Here is an 11,847-nt window from a genome sequence, read left to right on the forward strand (position 1 = left end):
ATTGGCACAGAGCATGCATGTCTGCTCGAATGCTGGCTGTGGCAGGGCTGAGGGGCTGTGACAGCCCCATATGGCTCACAAAGCTGAAAAGATTTGCTGTGAGGCCCTTTACATAATGTGTTTGCTGATGCCAGCTCTAAATATCTATATTTGCATTCAAATTGGTTTCAAAAATAAATATACAGCTGGTCCTGAGAACGTGGTGGTGAATGCAGCTGGGCCTGTGAACGTGGTCATTGTGTTTAGAATGCAGTGTCTTTCCCAGGTGTTGTGTTTGTGCTGCGGAAGCTACTGAAGGTGGCCTGTAGATGGCAGGGGCCCAGGCAGGCACAGTCACTTAACTGATGTCTTGGTTGGTGCCTGGAGCACCTCAGGAGGGAATATGTCCCTAGGGAAGGGAGACAGGCCAGGCGGAGGGTCTCGCGGTGCTGGCTTCCTCCAGGCTCCTGCCGAGGTGGGTGCTCAGGGAGACGGCTGGAGGATCCGAGGAGAGCCAAAGCCCCAGGTGGTGCCCTCCCCTCCTCCTAGAGCAAAGTCCAGGCCCACTGCCTGTTTAAAAACACTTTTTCAACAATACACACTGCGAAGTTAGAAGAATTTTTCAGTGAACACCGGCCCTGCCACTCACCCCCGGAGTTTGCCGTGGGCGTTTGCCGTGCTGGCACCATCACCCCTGGCATCCCCCTGCCTCCGTGCTTCCTGCCCTGTGCTCACCCGTTCTCCTGCTTGGGGCTTTTATTGTAAAAAGCACAGAGCATCAAATTGACCTTGACAGCCACACCTTGAAGTGCGCCACTCGGCACTCAGTACATTCCCAGCGTGGCGCTGCCGTCCCTTCTACCTGCATGACAGCCGCCTTGAAGTGTGCCACTCGGCACTCAGTACATTCCCAGCGTGGCGCTGCCGTCCCTTCTACCTGCATGACAGCCGCCTTGAAGTGCGCCACTCGGCACTCAGTACATTCCCAGCGTGGCGCTGCCGTCCCTTCTACCTGCATGACAGCCACACCTTGAAGTGCGCCACTCGGCACTCAGTACATTCCCAGCGTGGCGCTGCCGTCCCTTCTACCTGCATGACAGCCACCTTGAAGTGCGCCACTCGGCACTCAGTACATTCACAGCGTGGCGCTTCCGTCCCTTCTACCTGCATGACAGCCGCCTTGAAGTGCGCCACTCGGCACTCAGTACATTCCCAGCGTGGCGCTGCCGTCCCTTCTACCTGCATGACAGCCGCCTTGAAGTGCGCCACTCGGCACTCAGTACATTCCCAGCGTGGCGCTGCCGTCCCTTCTACCTGCATGACAGCCGCCTTGAAGTGCGCCACTCGGCACTCAGTACATTCCCAGCGTGGCGCTGCCGTCCCTTCTACCTGCATGACAGCCGCCTTGAAGTGCGCCACTCGGCACTCAGTACATTCCCAGCGTGGCGCTGCCGTCCCTTCTACCTGCATGACAGCCGCCTTGAAGTGCGCCACTCGGCACTCAGTACATTCCCAGCGTGGCGCTGCCGTCCCTTCTACCTGCATGACAGCCACACCTTGAAGTGCGCCACTCGGCACTCAGTACATTCCCAGCGTGGCGCTGCCGTCCCTTCTACCTGCATGACAGCCACACCTTGAAGTGCGCCACTCGGCACTCAGTACATTCCCAGCGTGGCGCTGCCGTCCCTTCTACCTGCATGACAGCCACCTTGAAGTGCGCCACTCGGCACTCAGTACATTCACAGCGTGGCGCTTCCGTCCCTTCTACCTGCATGACAGCCGCCTTGAAGTGCGCCACTCGGCACTCAGTACATTCACAGCGTGGCGCTTCCGTCCCTTCTACCTGCATGACAGCCGCCTTGAAGTGCGCCACTCGGCACTCAGTACATTCACAGCGTGGCGCTTCCGTCCCTTCTACCTGCTTCCGAACATTCCGCCCCAAGAAGAAACCTGTGCCCAGCAGCAGGCCCTCCCCAGCACCCACCCCCAGCCCCGGCAGCCACTCAGCCACTTCCTGCCTCTGCGGACCGGCCTGTTCCAGAGGCTTCCCACGAGCACATCACAGCCCGTGTGGCCCTTGTGTCTGCTTCCTTCCCTCGCGTGAAGCTTTCCAGGGCTGTGCACCGTGCGGGACGTCCTTCGTTTTGATGGCTGGGTGGGTGTGCCGTGGTACGTGCGTGAATGTCCCGAGACATAACATATTACCACAGTCCGGGTGGCCTCAGACAGCAGAAATGGATTCTTGCTGGATTCTGGAGGCCAGAAGTGTAAAATCAAGGTGTCAGCCAGGCCCCCCCATCTGGGTCTCTCGAGGAGGGTCCTTGCTGTCCCCTGGCTGGTGGCTGCACCACTCCAGTGTTGGCCTCGGCCTTCACCTGGCATCTCTACTGCACATCTGCATCTCTAACTCCCAGTCATAGGACTGAGGGCCCACGCTCATCCAGCGTGACCTCATCTTAGCTCGCTACATCTGCAAATACCTTACTTCCAAATGCAGCCACACCCTTGTAGTACACGCGGGCCACACTTTGTCCTCCACTGATGGGCGCTTGGGATGCTCCTGCCTTTTGGCCACTGAGTTGCGCTGCCCTGGACACTCGTATGCAGGTCTGTGTGTGGACATAAGTTTCAGTCTCTCGGGTGTACAGCTAGGAGTGGAATTGCGGCGTGAAACTGCAGGGCCACACGGTAACTAGGCTTTTGGGGGACAGTTACCGCTTGACTTTGAAATCTAGGTTTGTACAGACATACGAGGGCGTGTGTATTTATGTTGAAAGTAGACGCACGTGTTAGAGGCCATCTCCCTGTGAGCATGCAGATGCTGGTGTCAGGCTGGGAGGAGGCAGACGGACGCATTCCCCACGTGAGGACCAAGCAGAAGTGGAGGCGAAAGCCAGCGTGGGCTGACCGTGGAGTGGCCCCATTGTGCACGCGCGCAGGCGCTGCTGGGGCTTGGCCAAGCTCTGCCGCTGGCTGGGGCACAGGGTGGCGCTGGCTCCCACAGTCTCCAACACGCTCTTGGCATCACGGGCAGCTCCCCAAGCCAGAAGCACCAGCTGCAGAAGGTGCTCATTTCTCCTCCCCATGCTCTTCCCTGCAGATGGGATGGGGCGACCTCGGGGTGTATGGAGAGCCCTCCAGAGAGACCCCAAATTTGGACCGGATGGCTGCCGAAGGGATGCTTTTCCCAAACTTCTATTCTGCCAACCCTCTGTGCTCACCATGTAAGTCAGCGGGGCTCTCACTCCCAGAAAGGGGTGAGCCCAGCAGGCCGAGGCCTCCCGGATCCTTCCAGCCCTGACTCTGAGCAGCCACATCAACCTTGTCTACTCCAGGGAGGGTGGCAGGTGGGCTCAGGCCTTTCTCATCAGGTCCCAGCCCGGCTCCGTGCTGTGTGGGGTGCGGCACCTGCTGGGTTTTCAGGGTCAAAGTTGCGGTGTTGTTGGTGGCTGCTGTCCTCTGTTTCCCAGAGTCGAGTGCTGTGGCCACCTGGGGAGAGGCGCTGCAGTGTGGCTCCATCTCAGGGTACCTGGGAAGTGGGGGTCCCACTTCCTCCCTCCCCGGGGAGAGTCTCTCCTGCTGGAGACGAAACACGTGGTGTTGATCGTGAGGAAGAAGGGAAGGCAGTGTACGGGGCCGGTACTCAAGGATGGAGGCGTGTGGACCTGCACACCCAGTGGGTGTCCCGGGAGCCTGGGAGAGGAGACAGCGTCTTGGGGACAACGCGGAGCTGCAGGGCCCAAGGGCCACGTGTGTTTCAGTGCATTGGGTGCTGTGCCCCACCCAGGTGGTGGAGATGCTAACAGGGATCGACAGGCGTGGCAGCCCCTCGTAAACCTGCGCCGGCCTCATCTGTCACGCATCCGTCTACCGGTGGGGCTCTTGCTGACGAGCGTGTGGGTCTGAGCTGCACCCTTCTCATCCAGTTTCTGTTTCTGTCACCTCCACATAGCCAGGGCGGCACTGCTCACAGGACGGCTGCCCATCCGCAATGGCTTCTACACCACCAACGCCCATGCCAGAAACGGTAGGCTGCCTGCCGCCGCCTCCAGGGACCCCCCTCTGGGGTGCAGGGTTGGGCAGGTGGGGTCCGGGTGGTGCCTGGGTCTCCGGGACTCAGGTGGAAATGAGGGCTCCCCCTAGCTGGTTTCCTTCCCTGCCCTGGCCCAGTGGGGATGGAGCGGAGGGTGCCCAGTCCGGCACCCTGACCCCAGAAGCTCCCACTCCCCAGGCAGGTGAGCCACACACTTACAGGGAAACTGGGGCTGTGGTGTCAGCAGCAGTTCTGGAATGTTCTGGAATTGCTGTGCTCGAGGGGTTTGGATGGGCTCCCCAGGGGCATCTCATAGGGGAGGTGGGATTTCTAGTGGCCTTTGAGGAAAGGGAAGGACGGGGGAGGCAGGGGTGGGACAGTGAAGCGTCATGTGGCGTATTCCAGAGATCCCTGGAGATCAGGCAGGCAGGAGGCTCAGGGAAGGCGCTGGGGGGCACAGAGTCTGCTCCGTCCCTGCCCTCTGGTGATGGCACTGGCTCTGAGGGGTGCCTGGAAAAATCTGGGAAGTTCCATGCCCTGTAGATGCAAGGCCCCCAGGCCCAGCCTTTGACCCCGAGGGTCCAGTGTCCTGTTAGGATGTGTGGACGCAGCCCCCAGGCACAGCTTTTGACCCCAAGGGGCCAGTGTTCTATTAGGATGTGTGGATGTGCCCCCAGTGTCCTGTTAGGATGGGGGTGGTGGCAGCTTCTCGGGGTCTCCTCGGGGCTCACCCAGCACTGCTCTTCCAGCCTACACGCCGCAGGAAATTGTGGGCGGTATCCCAGACTCGGAGCAGCTCCTGCCGGAGCTTCTGAAGAAGGCCGGCTACGTCAGCAAGATCGTCGGCAAGTGGTGAGTGTCCACTCATGCCTGCCCGGGCGTCCTGCTCCACCCACTTCCCGGCCTTGGTTCCAAGGGACATGGCCACAAGTTTCCAAATGAGGAAGGCGTCTTGGGTGGGAAACGGCAGCTGATTCTGGGTGTGTTCAGGTGTCTCCAGCGTCCCTGTGCAGGCCAGCAGGATCTCAGGTCAGCAGGCTGGGCCCGCAGCTGCGAGTGTCTTGCAGCGTCGGACTCCACAGGCCTGTCGCTGTCGTCCCTCGTGTCACGGCCCGCAGCATCCGCCACCACCACCCCCCGGCTGCCTCTTGCCACGTCGTCCGTTGGAGGGGTCACGTCGTTACACATAGGAGCCATGGCGGAGGAGCTGCCTGTCTGCCCCAGAGGCCTGTTGGATGATGAAAGCTCTGGTCTAAACCACAAAGGAGCCACCAGGAAGGAGAGGAACAGCCCAGCAGTTGATGAACTCCTAACCCGACGAGAGCTCGGGTGCCACACAGCCCCCAGGCCGCAGTTTCAGGCGCACAGAATGTTTCATTTCTTTTACTCCCTGGGATGCCTGAGTGAGCCTGGACGGTTGGGTAGAGTCACCTGCCCCCCGTTGCTCTCCAGCTGTTGGAGTGTTCCCCGCCTGTCAGGCCCGCATGCCTTCTCCTTCAGGAAGCCCTGGCTGCTTTCCCAGCCTCTGTGATCCCCGGTCGGCTGCCTCTGGCTCCTGCCGGCCGCCTTCGGATGGATGCTCCTTGGATATGGATGGTCATGGCAGCCGGGAATCTGCTGAGCTTGATGACTGGATGAGGAGGACCCAGAGGCTGCCTAGGGAGCACCTCGTCCCTCTTCAGACGAGAGGAAGCAGCCTGCCTAGCTGAGCTCTCAGAAATCACAGGGCGGAGCCGATGGGCACAGCAGCCTCGGAGCCTCACACAGGGAGGTCGGGCCCCACGCGGCCTGCGTCGTCACTGAGCCAGTGCCAGGGGCCATCACGGAAGTCAGCCCCCGAGGTTCACTGGAGCGTGACAGGGCTGTGCCAACAGGAGGAAGAGCCGGTGGCCTCTCCAAGTGACAAGCCCCACAGTGACTGGAGCTCTCCACCTGGCCTGGCAGCTCTGTCTTGGGCCCACGGCCTCCTGTGCATGGTCATTGGTGCAGGTGGCAAGAGCTAGACAGGGAGTGGGTCTCCACAGAGGCCTCGAGGCTCCTGAACAGCCATCAGCGGGAGAGAGGGGACCCCGAGGAATGGGAGCAGGAGCCACACAGGCCCCAGAGCCACAGGCTCCTCCCGGGCTCAGGACTTGGTGCAGTGACTGGATGGCCCGGGGTGGGTCCTGCAGTGGCTGCTTGGTCAGGGGGGGGTCCCCATCCCAGCAGGGTCCCCTCTCAGGGCAGTAGGGGTGTTGTCAGCCGTAACTCAGACTTCCCTGAGGCCCCTCACCTGGACTCAAAAAGAGGCTGCTTGATCTGCCTGAAGCCACGCGGGGGTGCAGGGCAGGGACTTGAGTCCCAGAGGGCTGCAGACGTTCCCCGCTCCAGGTCACCTGCTGGCGAGTGCCAGGCCCCACTGCTGCTTTGCGACAAGCACGTTGAGCCAACAGCTTAATCTGTGTGGCATCCTGCCCGTGTGCTTTCGCTGAGCAAGGCCTTTGCGCTGCAGTCGTGGATGCACGAGTGTCCCCTGTGGCTGGGTGGTGACCTGCGACGTGGACACACGAGTGTCCCCTGTGGCTGGGCGGTGACTTGCGGACGTGGACACACGAGTGGCCCCTGTGGCTGGGCGGTGACCTGCGATGACGCACGAGTGTCCCCTGTGGCTGGGCGGTGACCTGCGGACGTGGACGCACGAGTGTCCCCTGTGGCTGGGCGGTGACCTGCGATGTGGATGCACGAGTGTCCCCTGTGGCTGGGCGGTGACCTGCGGACGTGGATGCATGAGTGTCCCCTGTGGCTGGGCGGTGACCTGCGGACATGGATGCACGAGTGTCCTCTGTGGCTGGGCGGTGACCTGCGATGTGGATGCACGAGTGTCCCCTGTGCCTGGGCGGTGACCTGCGGACGTGGATGCACGAGTGCCCCTGTGGCTGGGCGGTGACCTGCCTGGGGTGTTCAGGGATGACGGGGTGCTCTGGCAGTGGGCCCAAGTGCTGAAGACCCGAAGGAAACAGGCCGGAGTTGGCAGCCAAAGGAGCTCTGAGGTCACAGAGAGGTCCATGTGTGCTTACCTGAGAGAGGATATGCAAGAGGCAGCTCAGGAGGTTCTGGGTGCAGAGGCCATGTCCAGGGAGGCAGCCACTACAGAACCAGCCAGAGCCTCAGCTACGGCCATGCCAGCCTCCTCGCTCACAAACAGGGAAACCAAGGTCCAGACAGACGGGCTTACGCGGTGTCCAGGTTTTGTTGCTGGCTGGGTTCCATCCAGCCTCCACCTTCCAGCCTGGCCTGCCTTCAGGGCCCCTTCTGACCCTCCCCCAGCCAGTGACCGAGTGCATCCACAGTGGCCTGAGACCTGTGTGCTGGGTACAGAGTCCCCGTGAGCATTCAGGCTGGGGCCTTCCCGACCCTCCACCAGGGCCAGCCCCACATGTGGCTCAGAAATCTGCTTCAGAAATGCTGCTTTCAAAGCCGTAGCTGCAGAAGATTTTCCTCAGATGACACGTGACTGACGTGAGACCCGCCCGCGGCCGTGCCTAGAAGCCACCTTATACCACCTCTCCTGCAGCCCGTTCTGAAGAGCAGCCACAAGCTGGATTCCTTCCAGGACAAGAGAGGCTGTGCAAGGAAACCCGGACAGCTGGCCTGGGGGCTGGGGCAAGTGGGCAAAGAGGTGTGGCCTGCAGGACTGCTGTGGACTGGAGGACAAGAGATTAGGTGCCCCCAGAGGGAAGGCGCCTGTGGGTCTGTAGGGGGTCGTCAGAAGGGGAGTGCAGGGCGGGGTCTGGAGGGTTCCCACGGGCCTGGGGTGTGATGCCTGGCGATGGCCATTCCAAGCAGGTGAACCCTGGTCCCAGGAAAGCAGTTGGTGGAGGTCACCATTGTGGCCACACTGCCACGTTCTCTTGTCATCACTCCAATCCCTGCCTCTGCCAGGGCCCTGGGGATGTGGGTGCAGCTGGCAGGCCCCAGGGCTCCCGCATGGCACAAAACGCCCTGCCCAGCCGTCATCCCGGGGCCGTTGCCCTGAACTGGGAGACAAGACTGAGTGCCTCGGTGTGGGAGAGACCCAGTAATTACCTGGCAGGAGATATTTTCTGCCCTGGAAAACCCAGAGGAGAAGCACTTGGGTTCGAGACACAGGCTGTGAAACTTTCCTGGGAGTTCAGGAAAAGTGGAAGGAAGGAGCCGGGGCCCTGAGGGGCACGTCAGGCGGGTTCCAGGCGACTGGGAGGCTCCTCACGATGCACCACCCTTCACGGTGCCGGGAACCCCGGCCGCCACTGTGCCTGCCGCCCTTGGTTGTGCCCAGACGCTCTGTGGGGGAGGCAGGCGGTGCCAGCACCCTCCTCGGGGTGAGGCTTTGGTCTTTTGTCCCTGCCGTGCCCAGGCATAGCCTATACTCAGTGCTGGAGGGTGCTCATCTTACCAAGAGTTTTGTGAAGCTGGAGGATCTGTCGCTCAGAATTTCAGAGTGTCCCCACGTGGGGTCCCTGAAGTGTCCTGGGTTCCTGTTTCCAGGCATCTGGGTCACAGGCCCCAGTTCCACCCCCTGAAGCACGGATTTGATGAGTGGTTTGGATCCCCCAACTGCCACTTTGGACCTTATGACAACAAGGCCAGGCCCAACATCCCTGTGTACAGGGACTGGGAGATGGTTGGCAGGTAATGGAGCCCCACCCCCTCCCCCCCACATCCTCAACTGCTGCGCCCGGCGTGCCTGCCCCCGTCTCTAGCACTGGTGGCCTCAGGCTGCTGCTCACGAGGGCTGGGCTGTCCCTGGGTCCCCGGGCACCGAGGGCTTTGGTTTGGGGGCTTCTGTCACCAAGTTTTGCCCCAGAGCCTGTGAGACTCATGCCTGGGGTTTCCCACCTTTTCAAGGTCGTAGATCCCTTTAGCCATCCTGAGAGAGGAAGGCCCCCAGCAGAGTGAGCCCACACAGTCTGTCCTAGCTGTCAGGGTACTGCCCATGTGGTCCACGGGTGGGGAGGCCGGCTGTGCTCCAGACGTCCAGGGACATGGGCAGGACAGGAGGTGGGACGAAACCCCACTGGGAGCCACACCAGGAGCAAAAGCCACTGTCCGGACGGAGCTGTCCTGGTACCCGGGCATGGGGGCAGCACCTCTGGACACGGCAGCACTGGGTTAGGGCCCCTCGTCTTCTGTGAATTTTATTTTGTTTAATTTGACTCCTCTTGGCAGAAGCGCTCATTTGTTACGTGGCGGTGGACCAGAAGTGGCACCAGCTTGCTGCCTTTTTCTAGATAGAGCTCCTTGGAGGTGTGGGAATTGCCCCACGCAGCCCCCATTTGAAGTGTGCGGTTCTGTGGTTTGCAGTAGTCGCAGGCTGGGACAGCCAGCACTGCAGCCGTTTCAGAACAAGCCCCGTGGCCTGAGCGGTGGCTCCCAGCCCCAGTCCCAGCCCCGAGCGACCACAGCCGCCTCACTGCCTTCACCTTGGTGTCGCGCCCTCGGCCCCGTTCCCCCATCTTCCCACATGGCAGGTCATCAGATTCAAGACCATGACCTGGGGGAGCAAGGGACGTGTCCAGGTTGGTCTGTTCTCTGAGTGGACATTTCATTTCCAGGCTTCCTTTTTTTTTTTTTTTTTTTTTTTACCCCCGAGACAGGATCTCGCTCTGTCTCCCGGGCTGGAGTGCAGGGGCATGATCTTGGCTCACTGCAACCTCCGCCACCCGGATTTAAGCAATTCTCCTGCCTCATCCTCCCAAGTAGCTGGCATTACAGGCACACACCACCATGCCCAGCCAATTTTTGTGGTTTTAGTAGAGACGGGGTTTCACCATGTTCGCCAGGCTGGTCTCAAATTCCTGACCTCATGATCCACCTTCCTCGGCCTCCCAAAATGCTGAGATTACAGGCATGAGCCATGACGCCGAGCCCCAGCCTTCTTTTAAATCAAGCCCATGGCTTTGCCTGTGAAGTCGGTGAGAAGGGGACTTTCTTGGCCTAAATTCTGACGTCTGTCTGGATCTGTGTTCTTTTCAGATACTATGAAGAATTTCCGATTAATCTGAAGACGGGGGAAGCCAACCTCACCCAAATCTACCTGCAGGTGATGGGGGGCGGGGACCGCAGCCGCCTCACCCTATGGGAGGCAGGGGGACGGGGACCGTAGCCACCTCACCCTGTGGGAGGCAGGGGGACGGGGACCGCAGCAGCCTCGCCCTGTAGGAGGCGTGGGGAGGTCGGCCTGAGGCTGGAGGAGGACGGTGCGACTCTCACCATAGGAAGCCCTGGACTTCATTAAGAGGCAGGCACGGCGCCACCCCTTCTTCCTCTACTGGGCTGTCGACGCCACGCACGCACCCGTCTATGCCTCCAAACCCTTCCTGGGCACCAGTCAGCGAGGGCGGTGAGTCCCGGCTCCAAGGAGCACAGACCGCGCTGGAGGCCCCAGCTGTGCTCGATGACTCCGGAGATGGGACACTCAGTACTGTGGCGCTTAGTGCCTATTATGTAAAGGCCAGAGCAATCCCCCCCCCCCGTTTGAAGCCGTCCACTGGCCTGGGATCAGCAGCAGAGGAGGGCTGTGGTGGGGGTGCCGGCTCTGACCTTCATAAGCCACATAATCTTGAACTGAAGCCGTTCCTCTTCCGGGAAGAGGCCGGCCAGCTTCGCTGTCGTCTGTGAAGTGAAGATTTCACGTACTCCGTGAATCCCAGTATGCCGTTGGCTGCCTGATCTGTTTGTCTCCGTCCCCCAGGTATGGAGATGCCGCCCGGGAGATTGATGACAGCATTGGAAAGATGCTGGAGGTTCTCCACGACCTGCACATCGCGGACAACACCTTCGTCTTCTTCACATCGGACAACGGCGCTGCCCTCATTTCCGCCCCCGAACAAGGTGGGTGCTCGCCGTCGGTCCTCGCGGTTTCCCCGCAGCCAGCATGTCGGTGAGGAGCAGCTGGACTGGCTGTGAGGCAAGAGTGGCTTTGAACTTGGGGGTGGGGAGGAGATGACACAGGGGTGAGGGTTTGTCTTGGAAAGGGCCGACGCCTCCCGAAGGGTGACCCTAGAGATCGGAGGCTTTGGAGGCCGCATGGAAACAGCAGGGCTGGTGGAGCGGGGTGTCCCTGCTGAGGTGGGGGCTGGCACCCAAGACCCCCAGCAGCCCTGGGAGTGTGGCCTGAACCTGGTCACCCGGGGGCCGGGCCGCCTCCATGAAGGTGGGCTCCCGCCCCCACCACCCCAGTGGTTCCCGGGATGGAGCTTCAGCCGTTCCCCCACTTGGCACTGATGAATGCCTGACCCGACCCCAGCGCCAACAACCCTGAACCCGCCTCTTCCCAGACCACGCTGGGGGGCCCTGCAGCCTCCCAGACCACGCCGGGGGGCGGGCCACAGCTTCTTCCCTGACCACGCAGTGGGGGCCCCGCAGCCTCATTCCAGACTGCAGAGGGGGTCCCTGCAGCCTCGTCCCAGACCATGCTGGGGGGGCCCTGCAGCCTCGTCCCAGACCATGCTGGGGGGGCCCTGCAGCCTCGTCCCAGACCACGCGGGGGGGCGGGCCGCAGCTTCTTCCCTGACCACGCGGGGGGGGCTCCGCAGCCTCATTCCAGACCACAGAGGGGGTCCCTGCAGCCTCGTCCCAGACCATGCTGGGGGGGCCCTGCAGCCTCGTCCCAGACCACGCGGGGGGGCGGGCCTGCAGCCCAGCATCCTGCGGGGAGAGGAGCTTCAGGATTTGAAGTGATAGAAATCAGCACAGCTGGAAGCCAAAAGAGAAACATAGGCTCCCTCGTGCCACGTCCCACCAGATGACTCCCCTGGGTGAGCCTGGCTCTCGTGCAGGTCCTCTGGACAGCTCCATCTCCCACCCACTGGAGT

General features: G+C 61.3%; 1 protein-coding gene across 1 annotated transcript; it reads left to right on the top strand.

Moving 5' to 3' along the window:
• Positions 1-1,034: 1,034 nt before the first annotated feature.
• Positions 1,035-10,932, top strand: LOC115896020 (the record flags this gene model as incomplete). The annotated part of the gene is made up of 8 exons (XM_030926499.1): positions 1,035-1,541; positions 1,639-1,843; positions 3,886-4,006; positions 4,762-4,864; positions 8,519-8,662; positions 10,007-10,073; positions 10,249-10,373; positions 10,725-10,932. Coding segments are annotated over 8 exons (1,465 nt in total), but the record flags the coding sequence as incomplete, so codon positions are not given.
• Positions 10,933-11,847: the final 915 nt, after the last annotated feature.

The sequence above is a fragment of the Rhinopithecus roxellana genome, unplaced genomic scaffold, assembly GCF_007565055.1.
Source record: "Rhinopithecus roxellana isolate Shanxi Qingling unplaced genomic scaffold, ASM756505v1 contig4398, whole genome shotgun sequence".
Lineage (NCBI taxonomy): Eukaryota > Metazoa > Chordata > Mammalia > Primates > Cercopithecidae > Rhinopithecus > Rhinopithecus roxellana.